Source organism: Manis pentadactyla, chromosome 4 (assembly GCF_030020395.1).
Source record: "Manis pentadactyla isolate mManPen7 chromosome 4, mManPen7.hap1, whole genome shotgun sequence".
NCBI classification, from domain to species: domain Eukaryota; kingdom Metazoa; phylum Chordata; class Mammalia; order Pholidota; family Manidae; genus Manis; species Manis pentadactyla.
The window spans coordinates 168,933,804-168,950,424 of record NC_080022.1 but is presented as its reverse complement, the minus strand read 5'-3'; the positions used below and the strand labels follow the sequence as shown (position 1 = coordinate 168,950,424).

Here is a 16,621-nt window from a genome sequence, read left to right as displayed (position 1 = left end):
CAAATATGAAACACCAAAGGAACCTGGTTCTAAGTAAAATTATGAATACAACTCCTGAGAAAGATTTAAATGACATCGACCTCATGAATCTTCCTGAAAAGGAGTTCAAAATAAAATCATTAACACGGTCATGGAGGTACAGAAAAATATTCAAGAACTCAGGAATGAATTCCGGTCAGAGATCCAATTGTTGAAGGGCACAATGGAGGGTATTAAAAGTAGATTAGATACCATGGAGGAGACAATAAATGAAATAGAAACTAAAGAGGAATACAAAGAAGCTGAGGCACAGAGAGAAAAAAGGATCTCTAAGAATAAAAGAATAATGAGAGAACTGTGTGACCAATTCAAACAGAACAATATTCACATTATAGGGGTACCAGAAGAAGAGAGAGCAAAAGTGATAGAAAGTGTCTTTGAGGAGGCAATTGCTGAAAACTTCCCCAATCTGGGGAAGGAGATAGTCTCTCAGACCATGGAGGTGCACAGATCTCCCAACACAAGGGACCCAAGGAAAACAACACCAAGACATATAGTAATTAAAATGGCAAAGATCAAGGATAAGGACAGACTACTAAAAGCAGCCAGAGAGAGAAATAAGATCACATACAAAGGAAAGTCCATCAGGCTATCATCAGACTTCTCAGCAGAAACCTTACAGGCCAGAAGGGGGTGGCATGATACATTTAATGCAATGAAGCAGAAGGGCCTCAAACCAAGAACGCTTTATTTGGCAAGACTATCATTTAAATTTGAAAGAGGGACTAAACAATTTCCAGATAAGCAAAAGCTGACTGAATTTACCTCCCACAAACCATCTCTACAGTCTATTTTGGAGGGACTGCTATAAATGGAAGTGTTCCTAAGGTTTAACAGCTGTCGCCAGAGGTAATAAAACCACAGTAAAGAAAGTAGAATAGCTAATTACTAAGCAAATGCAAAACTAACAATCCCCAAGGTCAATCAACGGATAGACAAAGATTACAGAATGTGATACCTAATATATAAAGAATGGAGGAGGAAGAAAAAGGAGAAAAAAAAGAACCTTTAGATTGTGTTTGTAATAGCATATTAAGTGAGTTAAGTTAGACTCTTAGATAGTAAGGAAGTTAACCTTGAACCTTTGGTAACCACGAATATAAAGCCTGCAATGGCAGTAAGTACATACCTATTGATAATCACCCTAAATGTAAATGGTCTGAATGCACCAATCAAAAGACATAGAGTCACAGAATGGATAAAAAAAACAAGACCCATCTATATGCTGCCTAGAAGAGACTCACTTTAAACCCACAGACTAAAAGTTAAGGGATGGAAAAAGATATTTCATGCAACTAATAGGGAGAAAAAAGCAGGAGTTGCAGTACTTGTATCAGACAAAATAGACTTCGAAACAAAATCACAAGAGACAAAGAAGGACATTACATAATGATAAAAGGGTCAATCCAACAAGAAGATATAACCGTTATAAATATCTATGCATCCAACACAGGAGCACCTACATATATGGAACAAATACTAACAGAATTAAAGGAGGAAATGGAATGCAGTGCATTCATCTAGGAGACTTCAACACTCCACTCACTCCAAAGGACAGATCCACCAGACAGAAAATAAGTAAGGACACAGAGGCACTGAAAAACACATTAGAAAAGATGGACCTAACAGACATCTACAGAACTCTACACCCAAAAGCAGCAGAATAAACATTCTCTCAAGTGCACATGGAACATTTTCAAGAATAGATCATATACTAGGCCACAAAAAGAGCCTTAGTAAATTCAGAAAGATTGAAATTGTACCAACCAGTTTCTCAGACAACAAAGGTATGAAACTAGAAATAAATTATGCAAAGAAAATGAAAAATTCCACAAACACATGGAGGCTTCACAACATGCTCCTAAATAACCAATGGATCAATGACCAAATAAAAACAGAGATCAAGCAATATATGGAGACAAATGACAACAATAATTCAACACCGCAAAATCTGTGGGATGCAGTGAAGGCCGTGCCAAGAGGAAAGTATATTGCAATACAGGCCTACCTCAGGAAAGAACAATCCCATATGAGGAGTCTAAACTCACAATTAACAAAACTAGAAAAAGAAGAACAAATGAGGCCCAAAGTCAGTAGAAGGAGGGACATAATAAAGATTAGAGCATAAATAAATAAAATCGAGAAGAATAAAACAAAAGAATCAATGAAAGCAAGAGCTGGTTCTTTGAAAAAATAAACAAAATAGATAAACCCCTAGCCAGACTTAATCAAGAAAAAAAGAGAGTCTACTCACATAAACAGAATTAGAAATGAGAAAGGAAAAATCACTACAGACACCACAGAAATACAAAGAATAATTAGAGAGAATACTATGAAAAATTATATGCTAACAAACTGGATAACCTAGAAGAAATGGACAACTTTCTAGAAAAATACAACCTTCCAAGGCTGACCCAGAAACAGAAAATCTGAACAGACCAATTACCAGCAATGAAATTGAACTGGTAATCAAAAACCTACCTAAGAACAAAACGCCAGGACCAGATGGCTTCACGGCTGAATTTTATCAAACATCTAGTAAAGACCTAATACCCATCCTCCTAAAAGTTTTCCAAAGAGTAGAAGAAGAGGGAATATTTCCAAACTCATTCTATGAGGCCAGCATTACTCTGATACCAAAATCAGGCAAAGACACCACAAAAAAAGAAAATTACAGACCAATATCCCTGATGAACATAGATGCAAAAATACTCAACAAAATATTAGCAAACCAAATTCAAAAATACATCAAAAAGATCATCCATTATGATTAAGTAGGATTTACTCCAGGGATGCAAGGATGGTACAACATTAGAAAATCCATCAACATCATCCACCACCACATCAACAAAAAGAAGGACGAAAACCATATGATCATCTCCATAGATGCTGAAAAAGCATTTTACACAATTCAATTATCGATTCATGATAAAAACTCTAAACAAAATGGGTATAGAGGCCAAGTACCTCAACATAATAAAGGTCATAGATGACAAACTCACAGCCAACATTATACTTAACAGCGAGAAGCTGAAAGCTTTTCCTTTAAGATCGGGAACAAGACAAGGATGCCCACTCTCCCCACTTCTATTCAACATAGTGCTGGAGGTCCTAGCCACAGCAATCAGACAACACAAAGAAATAAAAGGCATCCAGATTGGCAAGGAAGTTAAACTGTCCATGTTTGCAGATGACATGATATTGTAAATAAAAAACCATAAAGAATCCACTCCAAAACTACTAGATCTAGTATCTGAATTCAGCAAAGTTGCAGCATACAAAATTAATACACAGAAATCTGTGGCATTCCTATATACTAACAATGAACTAGCAGAAAGAGAAATCAGGAAAACAATTCCATTCACAGTTGCATCAAAAAGAATAAAATACCTAGGAATAAACCTAACCAAGGAAGTGAAAGACCTATACTCTGAAAACTACAAGACACTCATGAGACAAAGTAAAGAAGATACCAGTAAATGGAAACACATCCTGTGCTCATGGATAGGAAGAATTAATATTGTCAAAGTGGCCATCCTGCCTAGCAATCTACAGATTCAATGCAATTCTTATCAAAATACCAACAGCATTCTTCAACAAACTAGAGAAAATCGTTCTAAAATTCATATGGAATCACAAAAGACCCTGAATAGCCAAAGCAATCCTGAGAAGGAAGAATAAAGCTGGGGGGATTATGCTCCCCAACTTCAAGCTCTACTACCAAGCCACAATAATCAAGACAATTTGGTACTGGCACAGGAATAGACCCATAGACCAATGGAACAGACTAGAGAGCCCTGATGTATACCCAACTATATATGGTCAATTAATATATTATAAAGGAGCCATGGACAAACAATAGGGAAATGACAGCCTCTTCAACAGCTGATGTTGGTAAAACTGGACAGCTACATGCAAGAGAATGAAACTGGATTTTAACCCCATACACAAAAGTAAACTCGAAATGGAACAAAGACCTGAATGTAAGTCATGAAACCATAAAACTCTTAGAAGACAACACAGGCAAAAAATCTCCTGAATATAAGCATGAGCAACTTCTTCCTGAATGCGTCTCCTCGAGCAAGGGAAACAAAAGCAAAAATGAACTCATGGGACTACATTAAACTAAAAAGTTTCTGTACCACAAAGGACACCATCAACAGAACAAAAAGGCATCCTACAGTATGGGAGACTATATTTGTAAATGACATATCCAACAAGGGCTTAACAACCAAAATATATAAAGAACTCACACGCCTCAACACCCAAAAAGAAAATAACCCGATCAAAAAATGGGCAGAGGATATGAAGAGACAGTTCTCCAAAGAAGAAATTCAGATTCTTCAGACACATGAAAAGATGCTCCACATCACAAATCATCAGGGAAATGCAAATTAAAACCACAGTGAGATATCACCTCACACCAGTAAGGATGGCCAGCATGGAAAAGACTAAGAACAACAAATGCTGGTGAGGATGAGGAGAAAGGGGACCTACACTGCTGGTGGGAATGTAAGCTAGTTCAACCATTGTGGAAAGCAATATGGAGATTCCTCAAAAAACTAAAAATAGAAATACCATTTGACCCGGGAATCCCACTCCTTGGAATCTACCCAAAGAATACAACTTCTCAGACTCAAAAAGACATATGCACCTCTATGTTTATTGCAGCACTATTTACAATAGCCAAGATATGGAAGCAACCTAAGTGTCCATCAGTAGATGAATGGATAAAGAAGATGTGGTACATTACACAATGGAATACCATTCAGCCATAAGAAAGGAACAAATCCTACCATTTGCAACAACATGGATGGAGCTGGAGGTATTATGCTCAGTGAAATAAGCCAGGCAGAGAAAGACAAGTACCAAATGATTTCCCTCATTTGTGGAGTATAACAATGAAGCAAAACTGAAGGAACAAAATAGCAGCAGACTCAAGAGATTCCAAGAAGGGACTAGAAATTACCAAAGGGAAGGGGTTTCGGGGGGTGTGGGGGGGAGGGAGGGAGAAGGGGATGGAGGGGTATTATGTTTAGTACACATGGTGGCGGGGATCATGGGGAAAACAGTGTAGCACAGAGAAGGCAAATAGTGAATCTGCGGCGTCTTGCTGCACTGATGGACAGTGACTGCATTGGGGTATTGGTGGGCACTTGATAATATGCGTAAATGTAGTAACCACATTGTTTTTTCACGTGAAACCTTCATAAGAGTGTATATCACTAATACCCTTAATAAAAAATTTAAAAAAAAAAAGAAAATAAGAAGCAAATCAGAAGAAAATTGGCACATGCTCCTACCACTACACCCATCTACCCACTTGTTTCTATGCCTTTGTGGTCTCTGCCTTCCCTCCTGTTACCATGGAAGAAATATCTATCTGTGTTCTTATCTAAGGCCAAGTGCTTATCTATGGATCAGATTCCATTCCTTCTTGCCTCCTCCAGGACATTACTCAATTTCCCCACTCTGCTTATTACTTCATCAGCATACAAACAGAAGCTGAAATATCTCCCATCTTGGGGAAAAACCCAACCTTCAATTCTGTATCCTCCTCCAGCAACCATTCCATTTATCTGGGTGTCCCCTACTCCACACACATACAAAGTCCCGCCACCCTTTCCCACAAACTCCTTAAGAGATTCTATGTCAATACCTCCAATTCCTCTCCTCCTATACCTGCCTTCTTGAACCCATTCCAATTAAACTTTCACCTTCACCTTCCACCACGCCACACTAAAACTACTCGAAAGGGTACCTTGTTGTTTGGAGATCCCCAAAAATGACTCCCATGTTGCTAATACCAATGTCAATCTCAGTCTTCAGCATGGGCACAGCTGATCACCCACTATATCCTGGAGTCTCCTTCTAGCAGCTCTTGGTTTTCTTCCTTTCTTCTTCCCTAGGGGCTCTTGCACAGCTTCCTCTCCTTGATACTCTTCATCTCCCAGAACTCTGATGTAGGACAGTCCCAGGCCTCAGACCTTTTCTCCATCTATACTCACCCCCTAGGTGATCTCACCCAGCATGTGGTTTTCACTATCTTTCAAATTTCTCTCTCTAGCCCAGACCTCTCTTGTGAACTTCAGAGTTTGACAACCAATCACCAATTCATTATTTTCTCTAGGATGTCTAACAGGCATTTCAAACTTGACTTGTCCACACTGAATGCCTACCTTCCCCCAAACTGCGCTGTGGTCTAACCCGTCTGCCTGGTTTATGCCAGCAGCCTCCTAAGTGGTGTCCTTTTGCCAACCTTGTGCTCCTGCAGTCTGTTCTCAACACAGGACCTAGTGATCTTTTTAAAAGGTAAATCACTTCTCCTCTGTTCCAAACTCTCCAGGGGCTCTCCATCTCACAGAGTAAAACCCAGAGTCTTTACAAAGTCCTGTGATGTTCTCCCATGGAATTCCAGCTTTGTGACCAGTGCGTCCTGCCACAATGGCCTCCTTGCTCTCCCCAGTCTCAGAGCCTCGGCATTTCCTAAGGCCTGCAATAGCTATTCTCCCAGACCGCCGTTTAGCTTATTCTATTGCTTTCTTCAGGTCTTTGCCATATTGGCACTTTATCAGTAAGGTCTTCCCTGACCCTATCCCCACCCGTGATAGAAAATATCATCACCCCACACCAATATATCCTATTCCCTTTGTCTGCTTCATATTTTCTCTAAAGCATCTACATACTTTGTATTTATATATTTCTTCCTATTTGCTTGACTGTCCAGGAGTTTTTTTGTCTTTTCTATTTACTGCAGTTTCCCTAACAACAGTCTTAGACATCAAAAGGCACTCAATAAACCTGCTGAATGAGTACATGAATTCTTGTTCTCTTCAATCACTGAAGGAGAGCTTTAGGGAAAAGGGTGAAAAGGTAAACTCAAAACAAGGTGCTTCCAGGTACTTACCTGCTCCCCGGCTGGGAGGATCTCGGGCTGGGGGAGGTGGCCTATTACTCTGTAAAGAGGGGGAAGCTGAGGTGGGTGGAGGAGGTGCGAGGCCTCTGACAGGCCCTGCTGTCTTCCTATGCAAAGAATTGTGTCTCTGTGGCAGCTCAGGGGCTGACTCGTTAGTGGGACTGGAGGGTCCATTGGGGACCCCAGGAGGCTGGCGGTAAGGCGGCGGTGGAGGAGCCAGAGTCTGGCCACTTGGTCCCGTTCTGATATTCACAGGGGAAGGAGGTGGCTTGACTGGGGGTGGAGCAGGATGTCCCTCTCGACCAGGGTGAAGCCTTTGTCCAGGTGTGGGTGGCAAAGGTTTCTCTCTGTTGTAGGCTGGGGCTTTGCTGCTATGCATAGGTAGAGGGGTAGCAGGTGCATTGGCACGCCGCCCTGGAGGGGGCGGAGGAGGGGCAGAGGAACTGTGCTTCATGCCTGTACTGCTGGTGGCATTAGGTCGAGAGAGGTCTGGTAATGAGGGTCTCTGCATCCGGGGCAGTTCTGGGAGTGAGGCTCGGCTGCTGTCTGTATCATCTTGAGGGCGCCCACTGGCTGTAGACACTGGCGGCCTTGGTGCAGCAGCTCGAGAACTGGAGACTTGTAGGGATGGCTTACCAGCTAGGTTCTCTACAAATACATCAGACAGCACTGAGTCAACAGAACTAGATATATGCTGTTCACTATCACTACTTCCCCCAACCTCCTTAGTGCGACCTGCCAGGCAGCAGGGTAAGTACCTGTATATTTCTGAGTTGAAACATGGTTTCAGGCTCAGGACCTGTTAACATGTACTGCTGATGTAAGCTAAACACATTTTTATTTAATCCCTCAGCTTTTGCTTTCTTCTACTCTGTACTAATCTCCCTTGCTCCTACTCATCCTTCCTCCACCTCTACGATACTCCTTAACCCCAGATGGCCCACAGGGGACCAGCCAGAAATTCCTGCACTTGGGAAACATCCTAAGTAGCTATCAGATACCTGAACCATCCTTGGCTCCCACGTGTCGGAGCTTCGGCACCCCTCCTTGGAAGAGACCTCCCTTGGACTGCAGGGCAGCTGCTCCAGAGCCATAACCACCACTGCTTCCTTTGGGTTCTGGAAAGCATACCATTAGGGTTTTCATTTCATACACTCTGAGCTGGTGACTATGTCAATCCTGAGGAGAAACCCCTCTTCTTTCTTTAGATAGAAGGGTTTAATCTACAGACAAACCAATCTTGCTTTTGCCTTCCCTTTAAAAGAAAAGCTAGGCCTCTCTGCTCCACAGCTTTGTGAATGGGGATGAAACTCTTTGCTGTGATGAAAAAAAAATAAGAAAAGGAACAAGGAGACAATCTTCCCTTATTTAGGGCAGAGGGATAACCAGGATAAAGTCATGTTAACAGGGCTCTCTGGGCTCTCCTCTCCAGGTTCCAGATGGTAAGGATGCCAATGGCTCAGGGACCCAGGTGTAAGCAAAATCTCCTGAGGCCAATCAGAATGGACACTTGTAGCAATTACCACTGGCTTCGGCTTAGCAGTTTTTAGGAATGTGGTGGTCTCCTCAGAGAGCAGCCAAGGATGTACCATAACAAGCATTAGTTACAGTGAGACAGGGGTCTTAACCCTGAGAATGCTTCCCAAAAGTCTAAGGTATTCAAATGATCAGACGGGAAGATAGCCAAAGAACATCCAAAGAAAACTCTCCCACTCAAGGCCCAACAGTCAAAATGTCAGACCAGCCAAGCCTCCAAATCAATCCTGGATCCTGGTGGTTCACCAGAATATGAAGCTTTAGACTCACTCTCAAGGACGGGAGCACTCCGATCATTAACGTTGGTCACCTTCTTCAGTTTGGTCCCTTTGCAGATGTCCTGTAAGAGGGCACCTCTGCCCCGCTGCTCTTCTCTACTCAGCTTGGGCTGCTCTGTGTTTGCCTGGAGGAAGAGGGAAATGAAAATTCATCTGAAATAGTTCCCTTCATCATAAGCTCAGGATAAATATCCTTAGCCAAAATGGACTCCATGAGATGCCTGTCTAACCAAATCAGATATATGTGCCAAATGACAGTAACAACGTACACTATCATTTCTCTGAGTCCTTTATCTTCTACTGTACCTTCCATGAAGGGTATAGTTCTCCCTTCTATGCAGAAACTTCTGATAGGAGGCCTATGCTAATACTTCTGATAGGAGTATCTACATGCTAGGCATGTGTGCAGATACCTTACATGCATCATCACCATCAAACATTTACTGAGTCCCTTCTATGCCTCAAGCGTGTGCTAATAAGCGCTTTTCTTGTATTATCTCATTTAAATTTGAAATATTCCTATAAGTATTATTATCATTATGCATTTAGAAAGTGTGGGCCAAAGGCCCATGAAGTTTCCTAAGGCCATGCACCCAGTAAATAGTAAAGCAAGCATCAAACCCAGACAGTGACTCTAAAATTCCTATCTTATCCCACCTAATTTATCTTCTTGCCTACCTATTACTTCAATTTATTGTCTAAACAATGTTACAAAACAGATTATTATTCCCATTCCAAAGAGAAGGAAATAAAGGTTTAGGAAAGTTAATGTGACAAATTAGTAAATGCAGAGCTGAGACCTGAATGCTAGTCTGATTGGGTCAAAGCCTGTGCCTTTTCTACTTTCTCTTATCTCTTTCAAAACATGTTTTTTTTAAGTCCTTCATCCTCTACCTACCTCTTCTTAAATGTCACTTCACAGAGTTCTATCCTCAGCCTCCATCTAAATGTCCCTGAGCAAGCTGAACCAGTCCCACGTTTGAATACCACCTGTTAGCCTCAAAATCTCCAACCTTTGTATTTCATACCCACTCAACCTGAGCTCCAATCCATATGTACCGATGCCTATAGGACATCTCCAAATGAATATACTACATGTACCTAAAATGCAATACATCAATACCATGTTCCTTACACAATTTTTAAATGTAGGGCTATTTAAATTAAACACACAACGAAATTTCTTGGGAGCCTTTAAAAAAATGATTCTTAAATCCATCTGGAAGATTAAGCATATGAAAAAAACTAAGAAAATGGGGCTTGTATCACCAAAAGCTAGGACCAGCTACAACAGAAGCACAGGGACAGACAGCTAGATCAACGGAACAAAACACAAAGTCCATAACAACCTCAGGTCTATATAAGAAATAATAAAAGTATGTTTCATCAGTACAGATTACTACCTACCTACCTTACAGACTACTCTTCAACAAATTCTATCTGAATTATAAAACTTAAGTGTAAAAAAATAAAATCAAAGAAATACTACCTGAAAAAAATAGATAAGGGGATGTTGACAACTAAAATACAGGGAAAGACTGACAGACTAATACAAATTATTTATTAGAAATTTGTAAGTGAATGCGTAGATGATCTATTGGAAAGAATAATCATCTGTGACAAATGCAACATATAACAGACATAAAGATAGTGTCCTAAATCTACAGAGTGTTAACATATAAAGATGATTTATGTAAATCAATAGGATAACAACTAAAAGATATGAACAACACTGAAAAAGAAATCAAGAGCCAGCTAACATAAAAAAGAAAATTTCAACTACAGTAAAAAAATAAAAATAAAAATAAAATGCAGGCTAAAACACAGTATCATTGTTTACCAATGAAACTAGTAAAGGTTAAAAGTGTAACTAATGAGACTGCCAGCTTCATAAGGCAGGTTATACTGCTCACTGTTTTACAGTGCCTGGCACATTAAGGATACTCAAAAAATTGTGTAGAATAAATAACTGTCCTACTGTGGTCACAGGATTCAGGGGAACAGGTACTTTTTAATACTACCTGGAGTAAAACAAATTGTTATGATCTTTCTACAAAGTAATTTTTGTATTAAACATCTTTAAAAAGTCTAGCAGACACACACACAAAAGAAGTCTAGCACAAGAATTCTTCTAGGAATTAACTTTGAGAAAACAACTAGGGAAGTGCACAAAGATGTCAATAATAGCAAAAAACAGTTTATAATAGCATAAAACTGAAAATAATCTAAAAGTTCAACCCAAAGGAACAATGATGGTGTAACCATACACTGGGATGCCAATCAAGCTCTTAAAGATGTGAAAGTATCTTTACACAACAGGAAATGTTTAACCAAATCAAATAAAAATTAATATAAAATAATGCATATATAGCATGATTTGTTTCCTCTTCTACAGGACAAGAATACCATAGAACCTATCTCCTGGGGTGATTTTGAGAATTAAACAATACTTTTCAAGAGCTTAGCACCATTCCTGCTGTAAGGAGCTCAATAAACAGTAGTTAGGTTATATTTAGAAAAAAAAGCTATACACATATAGAAATTTTCTGGGAGGATGTACACTGATACTAGCAAAAGTTAATCTGTGGTGTTACTTTATTTGTATTTTCTTGTTTTACTACAATAAATATGTAAACTCTAAAGTGTTAACAAAGGTTTAACACAGTTTAATATTTTCTATTTTTATTGGTATTTTTTCCACATTTTTAGTACAGTAAAAAAATTTTTTAATGATACCACTAGCCATTTAATGATCTAACAAGTCATTCTTCTTACTCATATTGATAAGTAAGAAGAGTGGACTAGAAATCAGTATGAATATTAAGAACAACTTCTTTTTTTAAAAAAGGAGTTGACCCTCGAACAACATGGAGGTTAGGGGTGCCAACCCCTCTCACAATCAAAAATATATATATAACTTTTGACCCCCAAAAACTTAACTACTAATAGCTTTCTGTTGACAAGAAGCCTTAAAATAACATAAACAGCCAATTAACATGTATTTTGTATGTTATATGCATTGAACACTGTATTCTTACAATTAAGCTAGAGAAAAGAAAATGTTTTCAAACTGTCACAGAGCTCAAAAAAATTTTCTAGTATTATCTATTAAAGAAAGTCTGTGTTTAAGTGGACCCACACAGTTCATACCTGTGTTGTTCAAGGGTCAACTGTAGAAGATAAAAGAGAGGGAGGGTAGGAAAGAATATATACAAAACTTGTAAATGGTTGGATTACGGATAATTGCTCTTTTTTGCTTGTTCACAGTTCTTGTTTATTGAACAAATTGCTTCTGTAAAGAGAAAATACTAAACATGTCCAAAATTGAGCCTATCTCCTCCTCCATTAACTGTTTCTCTTTGTAATAACACCATCATTCAATCAATCCTCCAAACTGGAGTCAAATCTCCTTCGTTTTTCTCACTCTACCATCTGTCATGAACTATTTCAAGAGTTTACTTTCTAAGTGTCTCATATTTACTCTCCATCCTCACTGCTTTAGTTCAGACTAGACTCTCAACTGTCAACTGCAACAGGCTTTTGTCTTCAGCCCCAACCCACCATCCACGCTGTTCAGGACCTTTCTGATACAAACGCTACTAGGTTGTTCCTGCTGCTAAAAATACACTACCTCCCTATTATTGCCAGGAGAAAAATCCAAACCCTCAGCCTGCACCTCCAGCTTCATCTCCCACCATATCCCCACGATCAAGAACCTAAACCTCTGTGCTTTCTCGCAAATCAGCATCCTTCCACAACCTACCTCCTCAATGTCGAGTGCCCCCCATTCTTCTTCTCTTTCTGGTTATAACTCTACTCATCTTTTAAGACTCAGCTCAAATATTACCTCCCTGCTTCTCTGACTGCCTCCTCTTCATCCAGCCACTAGGTGAGGGGCCCTGCTTTGTGACCCCATTTCTCTTTGTGGAGCACAGGATTTGCTTGTTGATTTGTGTGTCTCACCCACTGCATTGGAGTTCTTGAAGGCAGAAACTGTCTCAATTCTGGTTGATGGTACTACAGATGATTTTTATTTGTTTCATTTTGCTTATCCATTTTCCTCTTTATTTTATAAATAAGTTCTTCTTGTAAAAGTGCCAAGCAATACAGAGTAAAATTATCTGGATTTTCTGAATTGCATGACTAGTTAAGTCCCCATTACATAGTAAGCCCCCAACAAAAGGCTATTGAGTGAATGACTAAGACAGCACAATGCGGGGCAGTCATCCAAGGGGTTATGGAGATCCAAGGATATACTCTGGATACTTCAACATAACCAGCTCTGCTTTTATCTACTTCATTTATTGGGCTTTCGCACAAAATTTCATCCAAAAAGGGGATTCATACATATCCTCAAATAAAATGTCTGAGAACTAGAAGTTATGGGAGAAAAAGCAAACTGGCAGACCTGAATTCTAGTCCTAATTCTGAAGTAAATTAGCTAGGCAACTCACTTTTCCTCTTTAGGATGCAATTTCTACACACACACACAAACACACACCCTTCTAGGATATTTATTCTCTAAACTTATTTTTGTTTCTAAATTTTACAAAATGAAATAAACACCCATGTTGCTTCTTTCTCATGTGACACCAGACACCACAGTCCAGATACAGCAAAAATAGCTGCCTTTTTGGTTCAGAAGCCACACTGCTTTTTTTCCTCCCATTATCAAACCTTTAAGTATTCTTACTAATCATTCAATAAATTCCTTTTCTTGATGAGGTGTTAGACTTGATAGACTTGGCTTTAAAATGAACTGATCTGAAGTAGAAAAGGAGGAAATAAAATGGAAGCAAGAAATAACCACCAAGAACTGCCATCTCTTTTCTCAAGGATGCCAGACAAATGATGCACTAACCTATGTGGAACGAACAGTTTTAGGGAGAAACACTAGTTCTTACTTTGATGCCACCTGTCCAAATCTCATTTAGACCAAACCAGGACAAGAAAACAAGATAAGCCATTGTGGTCTTAAGAGGACCTCTCATGAATAAGGAGTAGGTGATGAGGACAGACTTTACTTATTTATTCTCCATCTTCTTACACCACACGTCTTTTATGCTATGTCTTATACCAGGAAGCAAAGTATCTGTGAAGGTTTTGAGGTAATTTAATCAGGCACCTACCTGATTAGAAGTGGGAGGTGGAGGAGGACCAGGGGGCGGTGGAGGTGGGGGAGGAATTGGCATCCTTGCCCTGATCGCAGTTGGCACTGCTCTCTCTCCGTTTTAAGTTGCAGCTTTAGGTCACTCATATACCTGCAAATGAAATATAAATTCATGAGAACTTCACCATTAGAGACACTGAGTACCCAGGAGAACTAGAGGACTAGGCATGAAACCACAGAAAAACCAAGTATCTCATCTCCTAGTTCCACTGTGATGACACAGTCCAGGGCTTGGTGAACTTTTTCTGTAAAAGGCCAGATAACAAACATTTTAGGCTTTGTATTCCACATATGGTCACTGTCACATATTATTGGTTTATTTTGACCTTTTTAAAAAATTAATAAACTTTATTTTTTAGAGTAGTTTTAGATTCACAGCAAAACTGAGCAGAAAGTACACAGAACACTCATAAAACTGTTCCCGCCACACACAACCACAGCCTCCCCCACTATCTATATCCTGCAGTGGTACATGTGTTACAACTGATTAACCTACATGGACACTTCATTATTCACCCAAAGTCCATAGTTTACATTAGTCCATAGTTTACATTACATTCTTGGTGTTGTACATTCCATGGGTTTGGATAAAAGACTGCATGCATGGCATGCTCTTATCAGTGACATTTAGTATAATGACAACTACCCACCATTGTAGTATCATACAGAATTGTTCCACTGCTCTAAAAATAATCAGTGCTCTGCCTATTTATCCCTCCTTCCCCCCCAACTCCTGTTTTCTATTGTCTCCACAGTTTTGCCTTTCTAGAATGTCATATAATTGGAACCATATAATATATAGCCTTTTCAGATTAGCTTATTTTACTTAGTAATATGCATTTAAGTTTCTTCCATGTCTTCGCAGAGCTTAACAGCTCATTTCTTTTTAGCTATGAGTAATATTCCATTGTCTGGATGTATCACAATTTGTTGGCTGCTTCCAGGTTTTAGCAATCATGAATAAAGCCGCTATATATCCACATTCAGGTTTTTGTGTCATTTGAGCAAATACAAAGGAGCATGACTGCCGGGTCATAAGAGTAAGTTTTATAATAAACTGCCAAATTGTCTTCCAAATAACAGTTTGCATTCCTACCAGCAATGATTCAGTTACTGCTGCTCCACATCCTTGCAGCATTTGGTGGTGTCAAGTGTTTTAGATTTTGGCCATTCTAATAGGTGTATAATGGTATCTGATTGTTTTAATTTGTAATTCACTGGTGATAATGAATTTGAACATGTTTTCATATGGTTACTTGCCATCTATATATCTTCTCAGGTGAGGTACCTGTTCAGGTTTTTTGACCAGTTTGTAATAGGGTTGTTTGTTTTCTTATTGAGTTTTAAGAGTTCTTTGCATATTTTGGATAACAGTCCTTTATGAGATATGTCTTTTACAAGTATTTTCTCCCAGTCAGTGGCTTGTCTTCTCATTCTCTTGATTTTTGCAACATTTAAAAAATGTAAAAACCATCTTTAGTTTCATGGGCCATATAACAACAGATCACGGTCCTGATCTGACTCAGGGGCTATAGTTTACTCTCCCCTAGTATAAGCACATCCCTGGAATCTGATCAGAGCATAAATGCCAAGTGAGAATTTAGCTACTTAGCAGGTCTCAAAGAACTATACAGCTGTCCCCTATTATAGTCTGTAAGTGATCCTAATTTTATAAATGAGAGTAAAGACAGGGAATTGTCCTCCCCTAAGACACTAAAGCAGGGGGCAAAGATACAGCCAAAACTCAAGGATAATAACTACCCTCAAAAAACTCCCAAAGCCCTACTTCTTGACCTCAAAAAAATCAAAGCCAAAATAACCCAACCTCTGTGAGTACAACTTACAGATGAAAAGAAAAGTTCAAGACAGGGTAATCAACTTTACCAATTAATCAATGGAGTAACTGCTTCCAAGCAAGGGGATTACTGAGATTAGGACACAGGAAAACTCACAGGTACCTCCTAGCAGAGAGAGGAGACCACATGTATCAAGTCAAGCCTAAAAGATCATACCAGCATAGCAGTTCATTGGGGAGGTTTGGTTCTGAAATCTTTGCAGGGTTGATCAAAATCTGTGAATAAAGGAGTCACCACTTAAACATTTCTCTCGATGCCCTAAGAATGATGAAAGGAAAGGGCAAATATTCCAAAGGTTCTATAAAACCAAAGACCTTTGTAGATAGGTAGAATCTGATCAGAAACATGACCGTGAAGGTCTTCAAAATTCCAGCCCTTCTAATGTAATGCCATTATAGGCCAGCTGCCTAACCACAGACTAAGAACTGCATGGTACTTTGGCTATGTGGTTTCCATGGGGAATGGTGTCTGAATTTACTTCAAGAAATTAGCAGCTGACTCCCATCCAAGGGAAAAACCCTACACTTCTCGTTTCAAATCTAAGTCTAGTTTTCTGTGCCAGGATCTAACACACTAGGCTTTAAAAATTGATTAATATAGTGAATCCTCATAAGTAAAACATCTACCATGGGGTGAGAAGGGGAGAATTTAAAATAGAAGAAACATACAGAGTAGAAGAGAACACTTTCTATTTTAATTCCCTGGGTTTACTCTGACCATTTCATTCCAAAATCCCTACAGCATTTTTTTTTAAAGTTAGCAGGAAAAATAATAGTTTATTCAGAAATATTTTCAACTAATTCCAGTCACCTCATTTCCTGCCTTT

The 16,621-nt window shown here is 39.3% G+C and overlaps 1 protein-coding gene across 3 annotated transcripts in view; it reads right to left on the bottom strand.

Annotated features, from left to right (window-relative positions):
* Positions 1 to 16,621, bottom strand: part of WIPF2 (WAS/WASL interacting protein family member 2) — a 48,502-nt gene that overhangs the window by 16,075 nt on the left and 15,806 nt on the right. For 2 of the 3 annotated variants that reach the window (XM_036930401.2, XM_036930402.2), the window contains exons 2-5: positions 13,899 to 14,030; positions 8,762 to 8,894; positions 7,957 to 8,073; positions 6,947 to 7,603 (exon numbers count right to left, since the gene is read on the bottom strand). In XM_036930401.2, coding sequence (XP_036786296.1) covers positions 6,947 to 7,603; positions 7,957 to 8,073; positions 8,762 to 8,894; positions 13,899 to 13,961 — 970 coding nt within the window. In that variant the 5' untranslated portion in view covers positions 13,962 to 14,030. The remainder of the gene's footprint in view (positions 1 to 6,946; positions 7,604 to 7,956; positions 8,074 to 8,761; positions 8,895 to 13,898; positions 14,031 to 16,621) is intronic. The other variant, XM_057501464.1, reaches the window with a different exon arrangement.